The sequence below is a fragment of the Balaenoptera borealis genome (assembly GCF_965194805.1).
Source record: "Balaenoptera borealis genome assembly, chromosome: 16".
Taxonomy (NCBI): Eukaryota; Metazoa; Chordata; class Mammalia; order Artiodactyla; family Balaenopteridae; genus Balaenoptera; species Balaenoptera borealis.
Window position 1 is genome coordinate 26,432,673 of NC_138872.1, and position 26,267 is coordinate 26,458,939.

A 26,267-nucleotide genomic window follows, 5' to 3' on the forward strand; every position below is an offset into this window, starting at 1 on the left:
CCACCTTCTGAGAAGGAGTTAGCACCTGCAGAACATCCACCCTGCCCCAAAGTATATGTTCTGTGAGTGTACTACTGCAAACAATTTGGGGAAACCCACCAGGACAAGACTTTTAAAGAAAGTCTCTAAAAACAGCCTCCCCCTGACTCCTAGATTCTGCTGGCATCACAGAACTTAGCACTCTAGGGAGGGCAGGGAAGCCGTGAGTAAGCACAGGAAGCTGGTCTGCAGACAGAACAATGACGCAGAGCCAAGAGCAGTCCCCAAGAGACCTAGAAAGCTCCTTCAGTGCCTGGGAGTTCAGGTATGGTTGCAACTTCCCATCCGAGGGCTCTAAGATGAAATGCCCTTGTGTTCAAACTAACTCTCTTTTATGTGAGCTAACCTGAGGGACTTCTATTCCATACAACTAAAGTGTGTTGGCAAAATCGATACAGTAACTCATTCAGGCCTCAAGAACAGCCCTCTAGGGACAAGTACTGAAATTCCCCTTTTACAAAGGAGGAAACAGCAGGGTAGAGGTGAAGTGATTACACAGGGCTCCAGAGATCTAAGAACAAACACAGGACCCTGATGCCACAATCCATGCCTCTGCCATATGGCTGGGCTTACGCTCTTTAAGCTCCCTAAGCCTACGGCTACCCAAACCCTTCTGACTGAATACTATAAGAATGAATGTATTTGGAAATGGTATTTTTTGTGTGTGGGTTTTTGGGGTTTTTTTTGGTTTGTTTGTTCGTTTGTTTTACCTGCACTGCTAGAGCTGAGAGGTTTCTTCGGTTTGTTCAGAGCTGGAGCAACAAGGGAGGGGGCCACCGCAGTTTCTTGACCTTGTCTGGCAGCTACAGGGTCATAGTCTTTCCCATCATAGTTTGCATCAAAAAACTTCTTGAACCACTGAACAAATTCAAAATTGTCCTGAAACTTTCCTTTTACTAATTTGTCCACAGGAATTATCTGTAGAGAAACACAAGACTATTTAGCCCAAAAGCTAGAAGAAGCTTCTGGCAAGCATCAAACATGTCCATCAAATCAGTATAAGGCTCTGCCAAAGGAGAAAAAAATATTTTAGAGGCAAGAACTAAGTGCTAAGTAAGCCCCTGGAAGTTTGTAGAGCAAGTTTCATTCAATTTGCCTTCCACAGAGAACTTAACAACAGCCAGTCCCCCTCTAAGTCCATCAAAAGAAATCAGAAATGCAAAAGAAACAAGTATCATACATAAGTCACATATACACATCCTAAGATATGTCATTCCACTGTAAAGAGTAAAGCTCCCATGGAACTTGCACGGCCATGGTGCCTGTCACAAGGTATGAAATCCAGAGCACAAACTAACCACAGGCATCCACGACGAACTGTGCTAAAAAAAATTGTCTTAAAAATAGGTCAAGGTATGGAATCAGTCCTGGGATAGACTTCTACAAAATGATATGTTTTTCAAGTAATTCCAGTCCTATTAAAACATACTTTAAAGGACCTGTAAGTTTTTTATTGTACCAGAATACTGTGTTACCAGGTATTACTTCAAATGGTGGGACTGCTGGCCAGAGCTTAACTATCTTTTAACTCTTCAAGGATTCCAGTTACAATCTGAACTATATCCACCCATCTGAGCAAATAAATTTTTAAAAATTTCTCTGTGTGATACTGAAACATTTACAAATAAAATGTTATGTAACTCACTTCAAAATAATCCACGAGTACAGGGGGTGGGGTAGAGGTATACATGAAACAAAATTGGCCATGAGTTGATAATCACTGAGGTACATGGGAGATCACTGCATTATTCTAACTTATATACTTCAGAAATTTTCCTTATTCAAAAAAATAAATTCCATAAAAAGAAAAAGAAAAAGAAAAATTACTGCGTATAATAAGCTACACCTAGTTTAAACTATGCCTGATAACTAAATGATATTCTTCCAACACAAATGTGTATTTTATATATTGTACAGAGACAAAACTAAAATAAAAGTAAGACTGATTTCCAAGTAAATAAAAACCAGATACAGCAGCAAGATAATCAGGGGACGATTACAAGCTTTACTAAAAAGAATGTCCCCCCCCCCAAAATGGCTTAAAGGATAAGCCCCTTCTAATGGGGGGAAACTACTTAATTTTGCAATAATCTGTTATCTACTAAAACAAAGCTATTTACTCTAATGAAGCCTGGTGGTCTGTGTTTCTGGTAGCTTCAAATAACCTTGGGGGCAAAAGGGAACATTCCAGCACCTGCCAGCCATCTTCTTTGTACTTTGCTATAAAAATCAAGTTCTAGAATCTTCTCTATTAGAGCTACTTATTCTACCATATGGTATGCTTTACAGAAGTAAATTCAGAGATTAAACGAGTTAGACCTCAGACTAATAGAAATTAAACAGTAATAAAATTAAAAAAAAAAATCATGGGTACAGATTTACAGATTGATCTTTCAGACAGTTACCAACTTCATGATGAAGAAAGAAGACAGTAAGAGAACCGGGGGTAGGAAAGCAGAGGGAAACTTTGCTCCCAGTAAATTGTTAACTGGAGAAAAGATAACCATATAAATTGGGAAAAGAAAAAAATGTCCAAAGTCATGGCCCAGAATCTGTATCCTTAGTAATTACCACTAGTTAAGAAACACCCTAAATGAAAGAATAAAGTTTACTTACTTTGTCAACACCCATCCTCTTAAAACCTGCTTGTAGTATTTTGAAGTTCTGGATGTATTCGTGTTCTAGCTTAGCTTGGAATTTCACTTTCTTCAAGGCAATGGAGCCAGGGAACAGCATGTCCATAAACTGACAATAGGCAGCCCCTGAATGAGTAACAGAAGAAAATACACACTAGGTCATTAAATGCAGTAGCTATTAAAGCAGCAGGGTGAAAATTTACCCAAACCTGCTTAACCCACTAAATTTTAAAAGTTGTGAAGTGGACCTACAAAACCCCAAAGCTTCATTACCACTCGACTTCGAAATTGATAATAGGACTGTGGTTTTACCTGGTAAGTTCTACAACACGCTTGCAACCTGGAACCCCATGACGAGAAGAGGAATGTTCCCATGAAATTTTAAAACTATTCTTTATAAGAAAACCAGCATGACAATAAAATGACAACTACAGGGGCTTCCCTGGTGGCGCAGTGGTTGGGAGTCTGCCTGCCAGTGCAGGGGACACCGGTTCAAGCCCTAGTCTGGGAAGATCCCACATGCCGCGGAGCAACTAGGCCCGTGAGCCACAACTACTGAGCCTGCGCGTCTGGAGCCTGTGCTCCGCAACAAGAGAGGCCGCGTGAATGAGAGGCCCGCGCACCGTGATGAAGAGTGGCCCCCACTTTACGCAACTGGAGAAAGCCCTCGCACAGAAACGAAGACCCAACACAGCCATAAATAAATAAATAAATAAATAAATAATTTTTTAAAAAAAAGTAAAGTGATTCTTTAAAAAAAAAAAAAAAATGACAACTACAAAGAAAAATGAATGTCAGCGGGAGGAGGGATTTCCCCAGTATTTCAAAGATCCATCCTCTGACACAGGTTTAAAAAAAAAGTTTTTTCTAAGATGTTTGCCTCCCTGAGCTTTTTACATCTCTAAATAAACTTACCTATCATTTTATAAACAAAGTTGAACAGAAGACATTTTTGTGTTCCTCCATTTAAATTTTTTCAATTTTAAAGGCCACTATAAGAAATTATTGCATATATTTCATCCCATTTGCTCCCCAATTTCACTCCTTCCTCCATTTGCCCATTTTTATCCATCACCACCCCCAAAAAGTGTTTTCTTGGCACTTAATATTTCCAGGAATGTTACTTCTCTAATGCCTACCAAAATACACTCTCCTAATACAGGGCAGGCTTCATGTGCACTTACTGCCCTTTCAGGAAAGGAGGCAAGAAATCCAGCGACTAAGCAATAGGTGTTGTGCAGAACGAGGCCGCCTTAATACGCATATTCAACTTATTTTACATCAGGCCAAATTGGCTCCCTCCCAGATCTGGCAAAAACAGTGCCATTATCATTATTTTTGGAAAGATACAAAGAAAGCAGAAGCACTTCAATGACCTGAGTGACATGCTTAGTAGAAAGGAGCACCAGAAAGTGAAAGCCTGATTTTTTTTTTTTTAATAAATTCATTTATTTATTTTTGGCTGCATTGGGTCTTCGTTGCTATGTGCGGGCTCCCCATTGTGGTGGCTTCTCTTATTGAGGAGCATGGGCTTCAGCAGTTGTGGCAAGCGGGCTTAGTTGCTCCAGGGAAGCCCAAAAGCCTGATTCTTGAGGTGGCTGATTTATTTACTCATCCAACAGAAATATACTGTGGGAATTATGTACCAGGCAATGAATTAGCAATATTTATGCTTTTTAAAATGGAGGCACTGGGCTTCCCTGGTGGCGCAGTGGTTGGGAGTCCGCCTGCCAATGCAGGGGACACGGGTTCGATCCCTGGTCCGGAAAGATCCCACATGCCGCAAAAGAAACTAAGCCCATGCACCACAACTACTGAGCCTGCACTCTAGAGCCCACGAGCCACAATTACTGAAGCCCAGGCGCCACAACTACTGAAGCCTGCGCACCTAGAGCCTGTGTGCTCCGCAACAAGAGAAGCCACCGCAATGAGAAGCTCACCCACCTCAAGGAAAAGTAGCTTCTCACCGCAGTGAGAAGCCTGTGCACCGCAACGAAGAGTAGCCCCCACTCGCCGCAACTAGCGAAAGCCTGCTTGGAGCAGCGAAGACTACGCAGCCAAAAATAAATAAGTAAAATAAAGGAAATTTAAAAGTCATAATTTACCAATTGCAGTGTACAGATCTGGTTTGGATCCTGATGCATACAAATCAACTTAAAACACACACACACACAGAAGATAATCTATTAAGCATCTATACCCACAGCACTGCTTTACACATGAAAGATATGCTTTCTGAACCAGCAAAATAATGTGCATTTACTAAATTCTCAGGCCATTTGTGGGACTTTCCATTCAAAACGGCAGTCATCTACTTCTCAGAAAAAACCTGCTTGAAGAATGTTGCTTTTATTTTAGAGATAGAAGAATCCTTATAGCCATTATAAATGTAAAAACTGAGGACCAAAAACTGTAGCCAAAGACTACAGAGGCAAGAGACCAAGCTTAGAACCAGACCCCAGGTATCCTGACTCCCTGTCCCTTGCTCTTTTCCATGTCATTATACACCATATTAGAACACCCTACCCTGGAATAAAGAAGCATTTCCTGAATCAGGGAAGAAACAGGTATACCATGCTGCTACACTCTGACTGAAACAGAGTTAACAAAGAAAAACACTGAGACCCCACTAAAAATAGACAAATTAACTGGACAATTCACACAAAAAAATGTAAGCAGCTGATAAACACATGGGGAGCCAACCTAAGGAAATGATTTTTTTAAAAAATATAGCCTGGCAGTCCAGTGGTTAGGACTCTGCACTTTCACTGCCGAGGGCCTGGGTTCAATCCCTGGTCAGGGAACTAAGATCCCACAAGCTACCAGTGCAGCAAAAAAAAAAAAAAAAGTGAATTTAATAAAGTAATACCAATTTTAAAAAAATACAGCAAAGATTTACACATGAAACTTGTGTAACTTTATTTACAAGAGTAAAAAGTGGAAGCAACCTATATGTCCCAAAGTAGGAGCAATCAATTACATAATCTGCACACCATCACCTAAGAGAATATTATGCAAGCATTCAAAGCACATTTTTTTTTTATAGAACTCTTTTTTTTAATTAATTAATTTATTTATTTATTATTTTGGCTGTGTTGGGTCTTCGTTTCTCTAGTGGCGGCGAGCGGGGGCCACTCTTCATCGCGGTGCGCGGGCCTCTCACTATCGCGGCCTCTCTTGTTGCGGAGCACAGGCTCCAGACGCGCAGGCTCAGTAGTTGTGGCTCACGGACCCAGTTGCCCCGCGGCATGTGGGATCTTCCCAGACCAGGGCTTGAACCCGTGTCCCCTGCATTGGCAGGCAGATTCTCAACCACTGCGCCACCAGGGAAGCCCCAAAGCACATTTTTTTTAAATTGTGGGGGGAAAAGCTCAAGATTTAATATTACAAGAAAAAGCAAGATACAAAAACATATCTATAAAATGTCTTCATATATGTAAAAATATCCATCTTAATATATATGCATAGAAAAAAAAAAAGACTAGAAGAAAACACAATGTGGAGACTTCCCTGGTGGTCCAGTGGTAAAGAATCCACCTTCCAATGCAGTGGATGTGGGTTCAATCCCTGCTCAGGCAACTAAGATCCCACATGCCATGGGGCAACTAAGCCCATTAGCCGCAACTACTAAGCTTGTGTGCCTCAACGAGAGAGCCCGCATGCCACAACTAGAGAGACGCCCGCACAATGCAAGGAAAGATGCCGCGTGTCTCAACGAAGATCCCGCGTGCCACAACTAAGACCTGACACAGCCAAAAATAAATAACTTAAATAAATAAATAATATTAAAAAATAGAAAGAAAACACAATGTATTAGATTAAACCATACAAAGTTATTGTTTTATAGATCAAAAATGATTGAACAGTGGCCATATCTGGGGACTGGTACTGAATACATTCTATTTTTAAAATATTAATTACGTACTACAATGAATATTACTTTTATAATCAGAACACAAAAAAAGAAGGTAAATGTTTTTTACAAAGAAGTCTGTCAGCTGCTTTTTTACAAAAGGGCTCAAAACTCCTGGCCTGTAGCTGTCTCAGCTTGTTTCAGAAGAGGTTAAAAGGGGCTTTCCTTCCAGTCTCTGCCTTAATAACAAAGGCTGGCAACATAAGCAGGGTAAGAAGAGGACCCCTCAGGTCTTCCTTGGTGGTGCAGTGGTTGGGAATCCACCTGCCAATGCAGGGGATGTGTGTTCAATCCCTGGTCCGGGAAGATCCCACATGCCTCAGAGCAATTAAGCCCGTGCACCACAACTACTGAGCCTATGCTCTCGAGCCTGCAAGCCACAACTACTGAGCCCGCGAGCCACAACTACTGAAGCCTGCACGCCTAGAGCCCATGCTCCGCAACAAAAGAAGCCACCGCAATGAGAAGCTCACCCACCTCAACGAAAAGTAGCCCCCCCACTCGCCACAACTAGAGAAAGCCCACGTGCAGCAACGACAACCCAATGCAGCCAAAAATAAATAAATTTAAAAAAAAAAAGAAGAAGAAGAGGACCCCTCTTACATGGCTGCTGTCCCAATGATCTGGGGCAGGAGAACAGGTCCATGTAAAATCTGTGGCTGGAAAATGCAGACAGACTTAGGGTTGGACCAACTGTGTCATGGCACCAACCACCAAGTCTCTGCTGACTGCCACAGCCCCATTCTACCAGGATCTGTGCTACTAGCAAAGAACACACAAGGGCACAATGCAGCCCCTTCTCCAAAAGCCTGCAATATCTCAAGTGCACTGGCTCTCAACCCTTTTGGGTCAAGGGTCCCTTGGAGAATTAGATGAAAGCTGAAGTCAATATTCTACACAGGATAGATGCCTTTCAGGACTTCCCTGGCGGTCCAGAGGTTAGGACTCTGCACTTCCAATGCAGGGGGCATGGGTTCGATCCCTGGTCAGGGAATTAAGATCCCACATGCTCTGTCACGGCCAAAAAAAAAAAAAGGATAGATGCCTTCCTATCAGAAAACTCTAGATTAAGAGTCCTCAAAGTTTTACACATAGGAAACACTCTATTAAATGTAAAAGTGTTCAGACTTTTGGAAGTAGATGAGGCTTAAGTCATCTTAAAGGATGAATAAAATTTGGAAATAGAAGGCTGTGAGGAGTCATTAATGCAGACATTAAAAGTCGGCCTTGAGACATTTTAACAACTGAAACATAATCCTATTTTAATTTTAAAAGCAAGAAAGAAAACTGTACAACATTGTGTGCTTGTATTTGTTACTTACTGCAACAGTCTGTAATAGCAATAGACTGGAAACAAACTAAATGTCCATTAATAGGGGACTGATCCAAGGAAATTATGGTACTACACAGCCATAAAAGAAAAGAAAGTGGCACCTGCTACATGGACATGGAACACTCTCCAGAGTGTCCAGTGCAATTAAACACTACCACTTGTGTAAAAGGGGGGAAAGAGAACACACACACAAAATACAGACAGATGGATGTTTCTGCTTGTATACACTCTCTCTGGAGGCCACCCAGCTGATAACACTGGTTACTTCTGGGTTGGGGAACTGGGTGGCTAGTAGATGGGCTTACTTTTCACAGGGAGACTTTTCACTGTTTTTTTGTTCCTTTTGAATTTCAAACCATTTGAGACTTTCAGTTATTCAAAAAGTATGTCAATTATGTTTTTAAATTATAGAAAATACTGAATGTACAGCTAAAATGAGTAACCTTGGGCAAGCTGTTTAACTTCTCTGTCTCAGTTTCTCTATCTATAAAATGGGGATGACAGTCCTTACCTCCCCCCCACCCCCCCACGCCGAGGTTATATAGGTAAAGCACTTTAGAAAGTGCCTGGCCTATAGTAAGAGTTCAATAAATAAAACCGTAATTAGGGGGAAAAAACACAGCTAAACGATAACAATGACTATCACTTGTGACAATACAGCAGATTATGGTTTTCTTCTTAATGTTTCTATGAAGAAGACCTAATTACTTATAATCAGAAGAAAATAAGTTTCTTGTCTCTTGCTTTAATTAACACCAAGAGGTACTTGAAGAATTAGGCAAAAAAATTTAAAGAGATACTTCCTTGAGCAGAGAAGTGACAATAAAAAATGGTCTCTTTGAAGGCTGCAGACTATCTGATACAATAAAAGAAGAGTGGGGGAGGGGAGCCTGCAGGGAACGTAGGGCCCTGTTAGGAGACCACTATGGCAGCAGCCTGCAAACTGAGAAGGGGTTACAGCAAAAGACCCTGCAGAAGACACAGAGAACTTTGTGAGTTAGCCTAAAAAGATGATTCTCAGGCCTGCGACACTAGAAGAATGGTGGAATTATGGCCCAAAATGGAGTGTCTGGAAAAGGGAGCCAACTTGAGGAGAAAACAAAGTGGGTAAGGCCTGGTCAGGCTCCTGGTCTCACTCTCAGAGCAGCTCTGGGAGCAAGACTGACAAGCTAGTTTATATCAACTCGAGGGCTGGCAGGGCCGCACAATGAGCTAAGAAAAAAGGAAACCTAGCTTTTGCCTGGGAGCATCTGAACACCTCTCCTACTCTGTACAGCACAGAACTGTGAAGGAGGCCAGGATGGAGGGGAGAAGGCAAGGAAGGGGGATCCGAGAACATTCAGTGAGGGCCACCTGACATGTTCAGAGCACCATGCTGGGCCCTTGGAAAAGCGCAAAGGGGTCTGATCGTGGACTGGAATCGAAGGAAGAGAGGAATGGAAAGCAAATGGCACCCCCACCCCCACCCCTTCTTTTGGGCCACACCTCCTGGCTTGCAGGATCTCAGCTCCCCAACCAGGGATTGAACCCAGGCCACGGCAGTGAAAGCCTAGAATCCTAACCACTAGGCCACCAGGGAACTCCCTTTTTTTTTCAGCATCCCCCTTCTGACACAATCGATCCCATCAGAATCTTTCTCTGTGATCAGGGTTTTTTCCTTGATGACTATCTTTTCAAAATACTTGACTAACTCTCCAAAACAGAGAGACTATGGAATGTAATGAATCTTGAAACAAGAGGCCAGCTCTATCACTGAAAGTCATCCTCACCTTATCTCACTACAAGAGCCAAGCAATGGCTCACTTCACTGTTGGAGGCAGGAAGCCCACAATGCTGATAAAACTCAGCCATTTCACAGGCAGCCAGCACATGAGTAGTGTAGGACCTCAGAGCTTTGTCCTCTCAAAGGAAAAACCTATTCCTACCTTTCAAAGCTTGGGCTTGGTAGAGAATTCTGATCTGCATGACCCCCTGCTCATCAGAGGTCAGACCAGGAGGGACCAGGCTCCAGTGTTAAACGTCACTCGGATTCTCCTCGGGCTTCAGTAAACACAAGGATCTGAGGAGCCTCACTTTCTCTCTGACTCCAATCCCCAGGCAGCAGACCTTTTTCGGGGACACGGTGTCTGCGGCTCATCCTGTTTGGTCTCATACTTGAAGCTGAGACCCTATTTCCTAAAGACCAATGTGAAACACAACACAACCTTCTACATACTCTGAGAAAAGTCCCACACGGCTCTCAAAAGGTGAACTAGCTGTGAACAGAAGTTTGTTTATAAATCACGTGCATAAGTATTCTGCACTGGGACTTCCCTGGTGATTAAGAATCCACCTGCCAACACAGGAGACACGGGTTCGAGCCCTGGTCTGGGAAGAACCCACATGCCACAGAGCAACTAAGCCCGTGCACCACAACTACTGAGCCTGTGCTCTAGAGCCCATGAGCCACAACTACTGAGCCCACGTGCCACAACTACTGAAGCCCACATGCCTAAAGCCCATGCTCCACAACAAGAGAAGCCACCACAATGAGAAGCCCACTCACCGCAACGAAGAGTAGCTCCCGCTCACTGCAACAAGAAAGACTGCGTGCAGCAACGAAGACCCAACGCAGCCAAAAATAAATTAATTAATTAAAAAAAAAAAGAAGTATTCTGCACATTATACTGGGGAAAAGCCCTTTATCTAGGATACGAAAAACGGCAGGCAGCAGGCAAAGTTGAAACTCTTCACAGATTTTTAATGAGACAATATCACTATAATTGATAATATGTAATTTACATTTGTTCAACTCTCCTCCAAATGCTTCTTTTAAAAAGACAGAGCATGTATACAGCAGAAAAGAGTACAGGCTGTGTGGTCAGAAAGATCCTGGGTTCAAAATCAGGCTCTATAACGTCTAAGCTGTGCCCCGTGCAGTCTCCTCCTGTGTAAAACGAGAATGTGTCCTGCCCCTTGAGAGACCTAGGTTCACCTCAAGGGTCTGGTGCAGAATCAGTATCTGAGAGCTATTTTTACAGGTAAGCCTCACAACAGCACAAAAAGTGAACCAGATCCTACTACCCCAGTTTATAGATGAGGAACCAGAACATTATGCGACTCGGGACTTCCCTGGTGGTCCAGTGGTTAAGACTCCGTGGTTCCAATGCAGGGGGTGTGGGTTCAATCCCTGGTTGGGGAACTAAGATCCCACATGCTGCATGGAGCGGCCAAGAAATAAAAATAAATAAATAAGAATAAAATAATTTTTTTTTAAAAAGTTATGGGGCTCGTCCAAAGTCACATGGCTCAGTGCAGACTGAAGTCTCTTCATGCCCAGTCCTGACTACTCATGACAGCTCCCTGTCTGAGACAAATCTGAAGCCAGATCAGCACATATACAACTTATCTACATGTGAAAAGAGATCTCATTTTTGAATTAACTAAGTGAAATACATCTTGGAGTATATTTATAATAGAAAGAGGTAATTTTTAGGGAGAAACTGCTGGTGAAAAAGCTGGCTCCAATGAACACTAAGATGACCTCATCCCCCCCCATTAATCACAAGGCAAACAAGTGCTTTAAAAGCCTCCAACAAATGAGGATGTGGCAGTGAAACTGAGGAAATTAACAGAAAGTAGGGGGAAAGCAGCACGGATCTAAGACTAACAGCCAGTGCCTACGACTAACAAAGCAACTGATGTTTAATAAGCATGACTCCTGGGCAACTCTGTCTCAGTGTACAACTTCACATCGAGCCTGTCTGACTATCTATAAAACTGAGATTAAATCTCACAGGGGAGGGATTTCCCTGGTGGTCCAGTGGCTAAGACTCCGTGCTCCCAATGCAGGGGGCCCAGGTTCGAGCCCTGGTCAGGGAACGAAATCCCACATGCCACAACTAAGAGTTCACATGCCACAACTAAAGATCCGTGGGCACTTCCCTGGTGGTCCAGTGGTTAAGAATCCGCCTTCCAGGGACTTCTCTGGTGGCGTAGTGGTTAAGAATCTACCTGCCAATGACACAGGTTCGACCCCTGGTCCAGAAAGATCTCACATGCCGCAGAGCAACTAAGCCCGTGTGCCACTACTGAGACTGCATGCCACTACTACTGAAGCCCGCGCACCTAGAGCCTGTGCTCCACAACAAGAGAAGCCACAATGAGAAGCCCACGCACGGCAACAAAGAGTAGCACTGGCTCGATGCAACTAGTGAAAGCCCACGTGCAGCAATGAAGACCCAACGCAGCCAAAAAAAAACAAAAAGAATCCACCTTCCAATTCAGGGGACACGGGTTCGATTCCTGGTCGGGGAACTAAGATCCCACGTGCTGCTGGGCAACTAAGCCCACACGCCACAACTACTGATCCCGCGCCGCAACTAGAGAAGCCTGTGTGCCGCAAAGAGCCCACGTGCTGCAACTAAGACCCGACGCAGCTAAATAAATAAATAAATGTAAATAAATTTAAGAAAAAACCAAAACAAAAACAACAAAAAAACGAGGTATGCCTGTACATTTCTACAATCATCTGAAAGGTTACAAAACTTAATAACAACAAAAAAAAATCCCACGTGCCACAACTAAGACCCAACTCCGCCAAAAATAAGTAAATAGATTTATTTTTAAAAAAAGAGGGTTTCCCTGGTGGAGCAGTGGTTGAAAATCTGCCTGCCAGCGCAGGGGACACAGGTTCGAGCCCTGGTCTGGGAAGATCCCACATGCTGCGGAGCAACTGGGGCCGTGAGCCACAACTACTGAGCCTGCGTGCCTGGAGCCTGTGCTCCGCAACAAGAGAGGCCGTGACAGTGAGAGACCCGCGCACCGCGATGAAGAGTGGCCCCCGCTCGCCGCAACTAGAGAAAGCCCTCGCACAGAAATGAAGACCCAACACAGCCAAAAATAAATAAATAAACAAATAAATAATTTTTTTAAATAGTAAATATATATTAAAAAAAAAAGAAATTTAAAAAAAAAAGCTGAGAATTATAAAAAGAAAAAAGAAAGAAAAGTTGGAAATAACCTAAATGTCCAAAAATTGGGAAGATATTAAACTCTACCATATCTACAGAAAGAAATAGTATACAGCCATTAAACGTAATTATTTCCAAGACAGTGGAAGACACCAGAGAATATCCACAATTTAATGTTAAGTGAAAAAAAGCTGGAATATATACAAATATATGTGAGCACAGAAAACACCCAAGCAGTGGCTTTCTCTAAATGAAACGACCAGCATTTTTTATTTTCTTCTCTCTAGTTTTCTAAAGGTTATACAATTAGTATAGACAGAAACAGAACATGTTTTTGTTCTTGTTTTAAATCATTACCTCTCTGCTGGATTCTTAGTAAACAGTAGGTCAATAAAGTTGTGGCTAAAATGGCAAACTTGCCCGAGTTTGGGCTTGTGCTACTTGGGAATAAGAAACGCCACTGAGGGCTTCCCTGGTGGCACAGTGGTTAAGAACGTGCCTGCCAATGCAGGGGACATGGGTTCGAACCCTGGTCCGGGAAGATCCCACATGCGGTGGAGCAACTAAGCCCGTGCACCACAACTACTGAGCCTGCGCTCTAGAGCCCGTGAGCCACAACTACTGAGCCCACATGCCATAATTACTGAAGCCTGCGTGCCTAGAGCCCGTGCTCTGCAACAAGAGAAGCCACTGCAATGAGAAGCCTGTGCACCGCAACGAAGAGTAGCCCCCACTCGCCACAACTAGAGAAAAGCTCACACGCAGCAACAAAGACCCAATGCAACCAAAAATAAATAAATAATTTAAAAAAAAAAAAGAAACACCACTGATAAACTAATATAGAACTAGAACAATTACAATTATTGTCCTTAAATAAGTCACTTCAAATTTGGATGCACAACAGTGCAGATGGAGAAGCTGGGACTAAGCTGCAGGCCTCAGAATGGAGCCTCTACAGCGGGAGATGGTGGACACACAGGTCAGAACAAAGCACACTCTTTTTAAGCACAGTTCCTCTCAGAAGTGGAACCAGGGCAGAGCTGAAAGAAACGGGGCAGCCCCAACACAGAACCTGAACCTGCACCTTTTGCAATCAGATACGGGCCTGTGCATCCCTGAAGGACCCGCAGGCTTTCCTGGAAAAGGGGCCGACTGATTTCTCTTACCTGAGCACAACTGTTCAATCTTTGTCAGATTCAACTGCAGAGACTCATTGATCCAGGCCAGCATGTCATGTCGACTGAGGTTATCACTGGTGACCGACGTTGAGTACACATTCACTGCCATCTTCTATAGCATGTGAGGAAAAGAGAAGGACTCGTGTTATTGGGCAGCAAGAAGGAGCAAGCATTTCCTGGAGTCACCAGAGCAGACCTGTGGGGACACTCAATTTATAAGCCTCACCTTCTTCACCAACAGGCCAAACCAGAGACACTAGGATTCCAGCCACGAGCCTGGATTTCCATGAATAAACACGACCTGAAATGAACGGCCCAACATCAGCCAGCCTAAAATTCAAGCCCCATTTTAATGTGATTGGTATAAAATTTTAAGCTACAAAAAACACTAAGTAAAGGAATGATTAAGTGTTTTATGAAGGGAGGCTGATGCACAAGCAAAAATGTTCTCTGCTTAGAAAACGTCAATCCAAGTTTATCCACTAACTTATCAAAATGTTTACACCAGTTTTCTTCAGATGGTGGGCTTTTGTATTAATTTCTCTTTATAGTTTCCACTATGAAGTTTTCCAAATTTTCTTTAAAGACTATGTCCACTTTTATAATCAAAAAAGTAAATAACCTTTTCAATAACCTAAGTATTACAAGGTGTTGGCAAATGACCTCACAGTGAAGAGACCTTAGTACCAATTCTCTGCTGAGCCTCCTGAAGACAGGGCATCTGAGGGCCTACTAAGCACCAGGAGCTTAGCAGACACTTGTCACTTAACCCAACAACTTGCTGCAAGGCTCACTTTATTCTCCTCATCTTACAGATAAGGAAAAAGGTGCAGCACAGAAGCCCTAGGAACTGGCAGCCAAGTCTGCCCGGCCCCATGTCCCACATTCTTTCCCCTCCCCAAGAAAATCTGCCCCTCACCTTTCTGCCAGGCTTTCCAATTCAAAACAACAAGCACAGAGAAACACATTAACTGAAAATGTTTACCAAGCACTGTTCTAGGGACAGGGAAACAGATATGCAGGAAAGACAAGCTGCCTGTCCATAGGAAGCTCACTTTCTAGTACAAGTCTGACCACATACACAAACAAATGTCATTTCACGCGACCATTTACGCAATGAGGGTGGAGGGGAATGTGGTCAGGGAAAGCCTCTCGGAGTGGATGTTTGAGCTTAAGAATCAGAAGGAGGCAACCCCGCGGAGATGTGGAAGAAGGGTGCCTTCAGCCCAGTGAGCAGAAGGGATAGCAGGAACAGAAGTGGGAAAAGAAGTGAAGAAGCCAGATCCTGTTAGGACTCTGCAGGCCGTGATGAGGAATTTAGATTTTATTCTTTAACTGTTAAGGAATCCATTGTGGGGATTTAAGTGGGGTAGAATCACACTCTCGTTTAAGTTTGAAAAAATCACCCTGGGACTTCCCTGGCAGACCAGTGGTTACGATGCCATGCTTCCACTGCCAGGGGCACGGGTTCGATCCCTGGTCGGGGAACTAAGATCCCGCAGGCCGTGTGGCACAGTGTGGCTAAAAAAAAAAAAAAAAAAAAAAAAAAAAAAAAAAAAAAAAGAAAAAGATCACCCTGACAGCTGGTGGAGAACAGACAGTGGGAAGGGAAGACTCAAGCAATACGAGATAAGGGCAGGTGTATCCAGATCTAAATGAAATCCATGGGCAATTACCATGAGGACACATGACTATAAAATATTAAATTTCACGATGACCTTGACACTTGTTATTTTCCTTGTTTCATATGACATCAATATGACCAACAGGAGGAAAAAAACTTAGAGCAAATTTGGAACCACCATGGGTCGCCATGCTCTCTTGTGGCACTTCATTCCTTCACCTAGCGACTAGCTAGACTTCCCACGTGTCTCCTGCACACCTCACAAGTCACAGCTACAGAATGTGAGAGCCGGAAGATGAAGATCTCCCATCCAATCCCCTTTTTATGAACAGAGGTGACTGCGGTCTAGAGAGATAAATGACTTGGCAGGTCTGTGCCCTCACATCCCACATTCCCCCATCCCCCACAGCACTTGGCACACTGCCTTGCACACGACGGGCTCAGTAAATGCTACCTGTTTTCAGGCTGGCAGGAGACAGAAAAATGTGTCTGTGTAAACTTTTTTCAGAAAGCAAACTATCAACACTATTACTTAAACTTAAGTGGGAAAACCATGTTATACAAGGAGCCAACACAATTTAGTTCCTGACTCCACTGGGAAATTAATCCCACAGCACTTCATTCAAACCTCTGCAACTGTCATTACCTCTTCATTTCTGAATAATTCCCGGATGAGATCTGGACCGGTAGGCAATTTGCTCCATACCAAGAGCTGAGTATCTGAAGCCTGGGTTTGAACGTGAGGCTGTCACTCATTAGTTGTATGACCTTGGGCAAGTTACTTAACTTCAATATACCTCAGTTATCTTGTGAGTTAATGCTACCTATCTGAAAAGGGTGAGGTGAGGTTTAAATGAGATAATGCACAAAAAATGGTTTGGTATTAAACAAACAAGCGCCAGGGCGGGGAGGGACCTTGTCATCCTCCTATCTCCAGCACCAAAAACAGTGCCTGAGACCTGCCACCACCATCTCTCATCTCCATCCACCACAATAGCCATCAAATTAGTCTCTAACTCAAACTGTTTTTACACAGCAGCCAAGGACAATCTTCTGAATCAAAAATAAGACCAAGTGTCTCCTCTGTTTAAAATCCCCAAATGAATGAATAAATGAAATGCATACTGTGTGCAAAATGCTATTATCAGGTACCAAGGCGAGACACATCCAAACAAAAACCACCACGGTCCCAGGCTGAGCACTTGTAATCTATTTTGGCGACATTCATACATACATACATCGGGTAATGTGTGTGTCATGCTGCCATAAAATGTAAGCAGCTGGTTAAGCCACGTGTGTCTCCTGACCACACCCCAGCTCAGAAAACATTAATGGCCTTTCATCATCATATAATTCAAAACTCTTTCATTAGCAGTACATTAATACCTGGCCCCATGTGCTTTGCAAACTCTGCAACCACTAAATACATGGGGTTAGGCACCCTGTGGATGTGCAGTAAACATCCACTAACTCAACTACTTAATTGGCTCTTCCGGGCAGTCAAAACAGAGCCCAATTCTCAGAGCATCAGCTACAGCTAGCGACAGCTCACTCTTCCTCTACAAGGATCCCACTGCTTGGCCTCAATGGAAGACCCCATGAACACCACGCAAACCTCACCCCCTTAAAAGGCTCCTTGATCCAGGTTTCAAGTGCCTTGAAAAAAGCTCCCCCTTGCCTCTCCAGGTATCTCTTCTCCTTCAGCAGGTCTCCTAGCAGGCCCCCCAAATCCACTTTGATTCACTGATGGCTGATGAGCACCTATTACTTTCAAGGCACCATACTGAGCCCTATGGAAAGAGGGGGAGGAAGGTGCCACCAGAAAAAAAGCAATGTGACCCTAAGTAAATACTTCACCTCTCCGGATCACAAAGAGCTCACCTGTAACAGATGAACAGTATCTTCATCACAAGATGGTGGTGAGGATTAAATGAGAATCTGAGTGAAAGCACAGCATGTCCTAAGCTTCCCTATGTGCCAGAAACCACTACACACTTTGACACACCACCGCAAAGGGCACATTGGATGAAACATGCCCTCTAGATCTGGTCCTCAGGGAGGCAGCATAATACAGAGGTTAAGGGCCTGGACTCAAGAGTCACAGATGTGGATTCAGCCACTTGCTGGACACCATAAAGCAAATCATCTCTCAGAGCCTCAGTCCCCTAATTTGTAAACTGAAGACAATAACTCTTAGAGACAGTGTAATATTAAATGATATAATGCCACACAACACCTGGCACACAGCAAGTGCCCAATTAGCAAACAGCTATTATTACTACTCTTAGAGATACCTCATTACAGAGGTGGATGGCAGGCCCGGTGTACCTTCCTTCAATGGGCCTCAGGAGTCTCATTCCCAAAATGGAGGAGAGGCCAAGCTCTGCCCTGCAGCACCCCAGGTCAGCTGTGAAGCAGGGACTGAAAAAGCACTGTTCATGTCACCTTGTTATATTGTCTTCCCAGTGAGCATATAAAATTATCTTTCCCAGGTATTAATTTTCTCATTTCCTGTCTTCCCACCATAATGTAGATTCCTAGAAAGCAGGCCTTTGCCCTCCTGCTCCTGGGTGTATAGCCAGCGCTTAGCACAGTGCCTAGCACCTAGTGGACGCTCAACAAATACCGATGAAGAAAGAAGGAAGTCCAGTGAGCTGGCATGCTTTTTGCTTTTTTGCTATACACCACGACGAGAGCTTTCTGCATGTAGTATCTTTGTCCCCCGTTTTACGGACGAGAAAACTGAGGCCCAGAGAGGTTAAAGCACCTGCCCAAGATCGCACAGCAGGGAATTCAATACAGGTATGAATCCAAAACCCGAACTCTTAATCATCAGGCAGCACCGTCTCCTACAATGGGGGTCCGCAGACCTCCCAGCAGAACCCACTTCAACCACACACACGCCCCCTACCCGGCCCGGCCACCCCGGAACCTCCTGCCTCCGCCGTCCGGGCTCCACGCCTCGGCCGCGGCCCATAAGCCCCCACGCCTCCGAGAGGCAGCCCCCACTTCCGGCCCGAGGCCCCGCCCCCCGGCAGAGCGGAGAGCGCGCGCCCCCCAGCCTGGCCCGCGCGCGCCGGGTCACGGCCCCGCCCTTCCCCCACCCGGCCCGAACCGCACCGCTGAGGGGAGCGGCCCGAGCACCGCTCGCAGGACCCGCCGGCGCTCTACCCGCCCCGAGGCCCGCCCGTCCGCCCCCGGCCGCCGCCCCGTGCCCGCTAGCCGGCTCACCAGCTCTCGGCTGGACCGCGTCCGCTGACCGTACCCGGCTCCGGTTCCGTCTTCGTCTCGTTCAAACCGCCTGACCCCGCCCGCCCGCCCGCGCGATGACCTCACACGCACCCCCCCCCTTTACGCGCCGACGTAAAGGCTCGTCATCGCCCGCCGGCTCCTTTTATAGAGAGGGACTAAGCCGCGCACTGGGGGCGGAGCCCGACCCTTGATCGACGGCTGGGGTGCCCAAGGGGCGGGGCGCCGGCTGCCGGGGCAATGCAGCCGCGTGGTCTGCCGCAACCAATGAGATCCCTCCTCGGGCCGGGGTGACTCCGCCTAGAAGGCGGGATCCAGTTACAAATTCTACACCCCAGTAGCCAAAAAAATTGGTTTTACAATGAATTTCTACAAAAATGAGTTATTGGATAAAAAATAAATCAATACGGTCTTTGAGGAAGGACTTAAAAGTCACCTCAGAGACACATTCTGTGACTCTTCTATCTAGAAGGACCCTATAATCTCATCATCCGTTTTTTTCTTAGTATAGTCATCTTGTTTGTTTATGCCTTTATTGTCTGCCTTTCCATAAGTTCCACGGAAGCAAGGTTTTTCTCAATCCTGTTCCCACCGTGTCCCAGAGCCTGATACATACGTTCTTAGTAGAGACTTGCTCAAAGAATGAACTACACCCACTTTACAGAAGAGGAAACTGAGGGTCAGAGAGGTCAGCTGCCCAGCATCACAATGACTGATCCAGGTTTCTAGCTGGTTTCCTTGTCCAAATATCATTTATTCTTGTGTTCAACAAATATTTATTTTCCCTGATCAATCAGGCCCTAGGATTTTGGTGATGACCAAGAACCAGACATAGCCTCTCAGCTCTTAAAGTTTCCAGTCCAGCAGGGAAAGCAAAGCACGTAACTAATTACACATCACTATTTAATTACAAACCAGACTTAGTGTTAAGCAGGAGGAGGCTGTGGCAGGAGTGATGGCACCTGCATTGCAAGAGGTAGGGTCCTGGAGGCCTCTTCTGGGCTGGGTCTCTCCCTCCCCTGAGGCCTGGAGAGATGTTCAGGGAAGAATAGGTTGGGGAGCTGGGGCAGGAGCTATTTATCAACTGGCCTGGAGGCACTTCAATATTTTAACCACCAGTATACTGCTGGGTAGTCTCTCTGGTGTGCAGTGCTCCAAGAGTGCAGCATGAGACCTGACCTCACCTGACCAGTATGGGAAGGCTTTCCAGAGTTGATAGTTGCCCTAAAATATGAGACGTTAACCCAGCACAAGAGTAAGGGTAGGAAAAGACAAACAAGAGGATGCAGCAAAGAGCCCTGCAACCATACGATTACAGCAGTAGTAGTAATATTAGCACTATAGTGAATTGATACGAAGTCTGGATAATTGAGTAAAGATATTCATAAGTGATTTGGGCAATATAATGTGTTATCATCTTATACACAGGATATTAAGTTTCCAACAGTTTCAGTGAATTTCATAAGTAGCAAAGCAAGCAGGCCTGGGTTCAAATCCTGACTCTGCTAGGAGTTAGAATCAAATGATGTGTGTAATGTTCTTAGACCACTCCTAGCACATAGTATGTGTTCAATAAATGTTAGTGATTTCGAAGTCCCTTTCGATTAATGTCAACATTCAATTACTGTCAACTGATTGTTGTCAGCAGTACCTAAAAGCCATTTTGGGTGGGGGAGGAATGGGTGTGGGGAATGAAAACCAAGTCAAGAAGAGCCTCAAGTGCCAGTCTAGAGTTTGAACATGGTTCTAGAGACACAGGACATCACAGGTTTCTGAGCAAGGGCCTCAGAAATAAAACTCATCTACCCTCCCAGGAGACAGCTCGCCAAAGAGGGAGGGCCACGTGATCGCCTCAGTCTCCACCCTCCTCCCTGAGGAGGTTAGCCAAGGTTGTCTGGGTCAGATTAAGCTTTGACTGAGAAAGGCCAGAGGGTAAACAGAAAAAAAGAACTTCCATCCAGCAGGTGAAAGTTGGGAGACTTTACTATGCGTCTCTAAGCTACCGTTTTAAAGTATGAGGTAATCTCATTTTCCCAGATAGAAATTGTGAGTCTCCTCTCCGAAAACAAAACAAACAAAAAGCTATGACTTCAAGACCCGAGTTTTCCAAATGTATGACAAGATTATTGAACTAAAAAATGGTGTCAGGTCTCATTTGCCTTGAGGACCTCACAAGCTCATGGAGGAGAGGACTGCAAAAGTAAGAAATGATAATACAGAGTGCTTTGTGCTGAGATGGATTCTTCTATCTGTCCACAGGGAAGGAGGGCTCAGATTAGGGGATGTCTCTTAATGCTGCCTAGAATGGAGGCAAAGGAGGCTTCCTGGAAGAGGTGAGAACTGGAGGACCAGTCTGGCAAAGCGGAGAAGGCTGTTCCAGGCAGAGAATAGCACATGCAAAGACACAGTAAGCAGTCCCAACTCCAGTAATAAAGTTAAACAGAAAGAAGGAAGAAAGGAAAGAAGGCAGAAAGGAGGGAGGGAAGGTAAGCTGGAAAAAAGTAAGAAGGGAAGGAAGCAAGAAAGGTAAATTGTACCATAGGCTGCAAAGGGCAGCAGGTAATTTCAGGATCCAAACACACACACACACACACAGATGCAGGTGAGACCAATGGATTCACAGCGCAGATTCTAACTTACACCTCCTTTGCCACTGGCTGTGTGGCCTTGGGTATGTTAGACTTCTGAGCCTCAGTTCTCTTACCTATGATCACAGTAATCACTGCCTCACTTCAGGGTTGCTGGGAGGATTCTCTAACAGTAAACATTAAAGCAGCTGCCGTTTACTCAGCACTCACTACCCGCAAGCACTCTGCATGTGCTTCACATACACTGAATCATTTGATCCACACATCAGCTTTATGAGGTTATTATCTCCGTTTTACACTGGATAAACTGAGGCACAGAGTGGCTATGGAACACATCCAAGACCACAAATAAGGAGGGGGTGAAGCCAGGAGAGGCATCCAGTCTGGCTGCAGAGAGGAATCAAGGATGAAACACAGGCCTGGAACAGAGAATCACTCAAGAAGCAGTTGGCTGGAAAACCAGAGGGACGGAGGGAGAGTGGGGCACCCTCTCTGTCTAGTGCTGATCCCCCACCAAACAGCCATGGAACTGTCCAGAGGTCAGTCCCTGCACCCCCAGGAGAGATCCCTTCCACAGGTCTCTGGGGTGCCGGTTGCCAAAGCCACCCCCATCAACTCTCCCTAACAAGGAGCACGGGGACCCCAACATGATGGGGGGGAGGGGGTGATGGACACAGTTTCAACACCAGATGCTGTTGCTATAGTTAGCATCTGAGCCCAGCTCCTTTGAAACACCTAGGTGAATATTACCTGTCCCTCCTTTTCAAGACTTTAATACATTAATATTGGATGTTACCATCACTACCAGCACCGTCATTAACACTGCATTGATTAATGGGTTTCGTTATCACAATGCCATTCAATACATGTGAGGGCTTACTACATGCCAGGCACCAGGCAAAGCAATTTACCCAGATCACAGCCTTGAACATTCACAGCAGCCCTAGGAAGTAGGTAGGATTTATGATCCCCACTTTTATAGAGATGAAAAATTCCAAGGGTCACCTGCCCAAGTGACACAACATGCCAGACCCCAGATACAGCCCCAGGCAACTGGAAGACTTTTTCAGAAAAGGCCTACTTGTGGTACAAACCAACTACTTCCCCAAGATCAGAATTTTCATTACATTCTCCATTTGGCCCCAGACCTGGGATCACTGAAATCCAAACCTGGCCCCCATCTTGAGAAAACACAGAGAACTGCCCCGGCAGCCCCAACAAGGTCTCCCCGCTAGCCTGCCCACAGGTAGGCCAGGACACCCAGGGGCCCCTCACAGGGCAAGCTAGTTCATCTCCTCTTGGGGTTTTGAGGCCGAGGCTGTTTATTTTGCTTCATCCTGTCCTGGCATTTGGTGCAGCACTGTATACAAGATGGCTTAATAGGGCAGCCAAGGCCCCTGGGGCCTGAACACCTGAGCAGAGTGCCAGCCTGGCTTGGCTTGCCAATTGACAATCGTCTCACCATGGCAACTTGCACCTGGGCTGTCCTAGCCCAGCAGTGCCTAAAAAAATAGCTGGTTTCTCATTCTCCAACTCTGGGCCAGACCCTTTCTGAACTTGGCCTTATTAAGGCCCACAACTCTAATCATGGAGGTGGCCATGATTATAACCTATCTTATGTGAAGAAACTGAGGTTCAGAGGTGCCAAGTCCAACTGAGGCTCAATTGATACACTATGTGCATCCCATTTACACACCTTTCTCCCTCTGCACGCACCAGCTGACCGATATTAACCTCTGGAGAGCTATTGAAATCAGCTCCTTTGCCCTGACCCATGGTTAGAGATAGTGAGACATGAGGATTATGGCATGATGGGCTCTGGGCTTGGGACACCTGGCTGGGTGGCCCCAGGTGAACTTTAAGATGGAACTACTGAAGGGAGTTGCAATATTAAGCTTAAGCAAGATACACATTCCACCCAAAGAGCTGGAGCCACTGGCAGCTATGTTAAAATCTCGGGCCAAGGGCCACTCCCAACAAGTCCCCTCACTGACTGTGGCTGAACTGTGATATGACAACTTGGGAGCAGTGGAACAAGGTGCAGGGAAAGCCTACAGAGGGACAAGGAACTGGAGGATCAGCCCTGGGATTCCTGAGTCATCTTCACCAGCTACCCAAGAGCTGTAATAATCTGGAGATGGCTGTTCCAGACATCAAGGCTTTAAATGAACTCAAGCACTCCAGTTATTTGTTTGGGGAACCAAGGTTTAGAAACCCATTCACTAACCGAGATTGGTTCTTGGACCAGCAGCATGGAATTCTCAGGCTCCACTCCAGACTTAATGAATCAGACTCTGGGGATGGGGCCCAGAAATCTCCACTGAACAAGCCTTCCAGGGAACGCTGATACATTGGAGTTTGGGGACCATGGCACTAGATTTGGGGGCCACCGTGGTACTTATGTACTGGGCTTGTTGAATGAATGACCTACTGCGACCACCCACCTTTCCACTTTAACCAGGCCCTCACATACCCCACCCACCTGACCTGCAAAAGAACAAAAGGGACACCAGACTGTTAGAGAAATACTGATTTTAATTCAACATAAGGTAAACTCTAGGCATCTGTCATCTTTCAGCCTAAAAATTAGCAAAACTGTTGAAACAAGGCACAATTTTTCCCCATACTTTGTTACATGGCTCCAGTTACAAAAAAAAATATGAAAATGTTAAAACAAAAATAGATGTCTGAGATTTAAAAAAAAAAGTGTATAAAAAAACCTCCCACAAAACCTGTCAACATTGTTCCTTAGTCTACAAAATAGCACCAGTAAGAAGAGTAAAAGGTGTTAAAAACCATTACGACAGCATTTCTGAAATGCAGCTTGTCCGACCTCCCATTCTCCCTAAAAACGATTTATCGATTTATCATGGAATAAAAAAGGACTTTAAAATCTCTGGAGGGAGGGTCGAGCTTTTATTGCAGTTTTCCCCCTGCAGTCTCTTAGATGAGGGGAAAGTGCGAGGAATGTGCTTCTGCCCCTGGCTGTCACTGCTGAGTTTAGAGAAGCCTAAGGAATTGGGGTGTCATACTTCTAATCTGGGGACCTGTGCCTGCGGAGTAGTCTGGAGGGTGGGGGGATGGGTGGGGTGGCGTCTTACCTAAGCCTCCTCCTTCTCCCCCCTCACACGGGGAAGGGGAGAAGACAGTGAGAATCCATACCTGTCTACACAATATATGGCAGCTTATAACCCAGCCCACCCCTTCCTGAGCTTCCAGAGGGTTCTATTGCAGTCACTGGGAGGGATTTAGCTAAGGGTAGCCCTGCCCTTGGGTTTATGGGGAAAAAAAATAGCCCTGAAAGTGATGATGATGTCATCCCGGCTGAAATCACCATCCTTGTGGAAAATACTCTAAATGGGCCCCGGATCCCAGCCCTTTATACTGAGGCCAGGGGAACGTGCCGGGGAAAATTCAAGACAGACATGGACATCATGTCCTCTTCTGCTAGCCCTAGAAGAAACCATCCTAGGCCCTTAAAAGGTCCCTTAGCTACATGTCTACTGCCACACACTCCTGGAAACAAGGAGCTGCAGACATTTAAAAAATTAAAGTCTTGCAGTAACTGTCTTGGGTGATTTTTCAGCATTAACCTGAGTATCGGAGAGCTGTCGGCACTGTGGTTTTGGTATCTTAGCCATCGTTTCTCTGAGCGGTAAACCCAGGAGGGAAAAAAAAGCCATCTTACTACCTATTTCAAGTTTTAAAATTTTAGAAGACAAAATAAGCACCGTGTTTGGCCGCTCCGAGCGGCCAGGTCTGAATTGTGCACAAGGAGATGGCACCTCGGGGTCCCCCTGCCAGGAGGGGACAAGGCAGCTCTGCTCCTGACGAGGTACTCGGCCCGACCCCACACAGCTGAGCTGGGAAGGGCAGAGCCTGGGTGCACCTCCTGGGTCGTGGCTCTGCCCACACGCCCTGGTGCCTGGGGTACTATTCACAGGCAAAGTAGTCCTTCAAGGGGGCGAAGAGGTGTCGGATGACAGGTACACTCCAGGACCTCCCGAGCAGCTTCTGGCGGGCAACACGGCCCATGTTGGACACATCTGTGTAGTGTACGGGAAAGCCGAAGATCCTGGGGGTGGGGAGGGGGGCACCAGAGTGAAAACACAGGGAGTCAGATGTGCCCCCTCCAGCGTGCTTAACGCCTCTGGGAGATCCTCGCCTTGGCAGCCAACGTGGCGCTGCTCTTCCTGACCTTTGACCCGTCCCTTCCACCAGGCCCACCAGGCCTTCACATGAGCCCTCTCTTGACCCCCAGAGGTCAGGCCCACCAGTTCTTCAGCACAAAGGACTGTCATGAGGGCATGGTCCCTTTCTGAGGGCACCTGTCTTGTGCATGCCCCTACACTGGCACAATGCTCCTGGCACATAGATGGTGCTCAGTGGACCTTTCTCAAATGAATGAATGCCAAGATGGCCAGCCAGCCAGCAGACAGAAACGTATCTCTCCTCAAACCACACAAGGACAGAAGTTAGGCAATTGCCTTAGTAAAGAATAAGGACACTCACAAAATGGACCTTATTTCCAATCATCAGATGCTCAGATAATTTACCATGAGTAAACTGAAGCATCCTGCATTTTCTTTCTTTCTTCAAAGCAAACTGCTGGATCAAGGGCCAAGCTGGACTTAATGGTAGATGGCAACCAAATATACCAACAGCCTCCTGAATGGAATTCTACCACAGGTCTGGGAAGAGGCTACAGATACACTGGACCTCATTCTTTCCCAGGTTTACAATCTAATACCACAA

The 26,267-nt window shown here is 45.4% G+C and overlaps 2 protein-coding genes across 12 annotated transcripts in view; both read right to left on the bottom strand.

Moving 5' to 3' along the window:
• The window catches only part of MAPRE1 (microtubule associated protein RP/EB family member 1), a 30,492-nt gene extending 11,471 nt beyond the window's left edge, over positions 1-19,021 (bottom strand). The window contains exons 1-4 of one of the 4 annotated variants that reach the window (XM_082358920.1): positions 18,907-19,021; positions 14,040-14,163; positions 2,656-2,801; positions 750-957 (exon numbers count right to left, since the gene is read on the bottom strand). In XM_082358920.1, coding sequence (XP_082215046.1) covers positions 750-957; positions 2,656-2,801; positions 14,040-14,160 — 475 coding nt within the window. In that variant the 5' untranslated portion in view covers positions 14,161-14,163; positions 18,907-19,021. Of the gene's footprint in view, positions 1-749; positions 976-2,655; positions 2,802-14,039; positions 14,164-18,906 lie in introns of all 4 variants that reach the window. The other 3 variants (XM_082358918.1, XM_082358921.1, XM_082358919.1) reach the window with 3 other exon arrangements.
• Positions 19,013-26,267, bottom strand: part of DNMT3B (DNA methyltransferase 3 beta) — a 41,667-nt gene continuing 34,412 nt past the window's right edge. For all 8 annotated transcript variants that reach the window (XM_082358812.1, XM_082358814.1, XM_082358811.1 and 5 more), the window contains one exon: positions 19,013-25,587. In XM_082358812.1, coding sequence (XP_082214938.1) covers positions 25,446-25,587 — 142 coding nt within the window. In that variant the 3' untranslated portion in view covers positions 19,013-25,445. The remainder of the gene's footprint in view (positions 25,588-26,267) is intronic.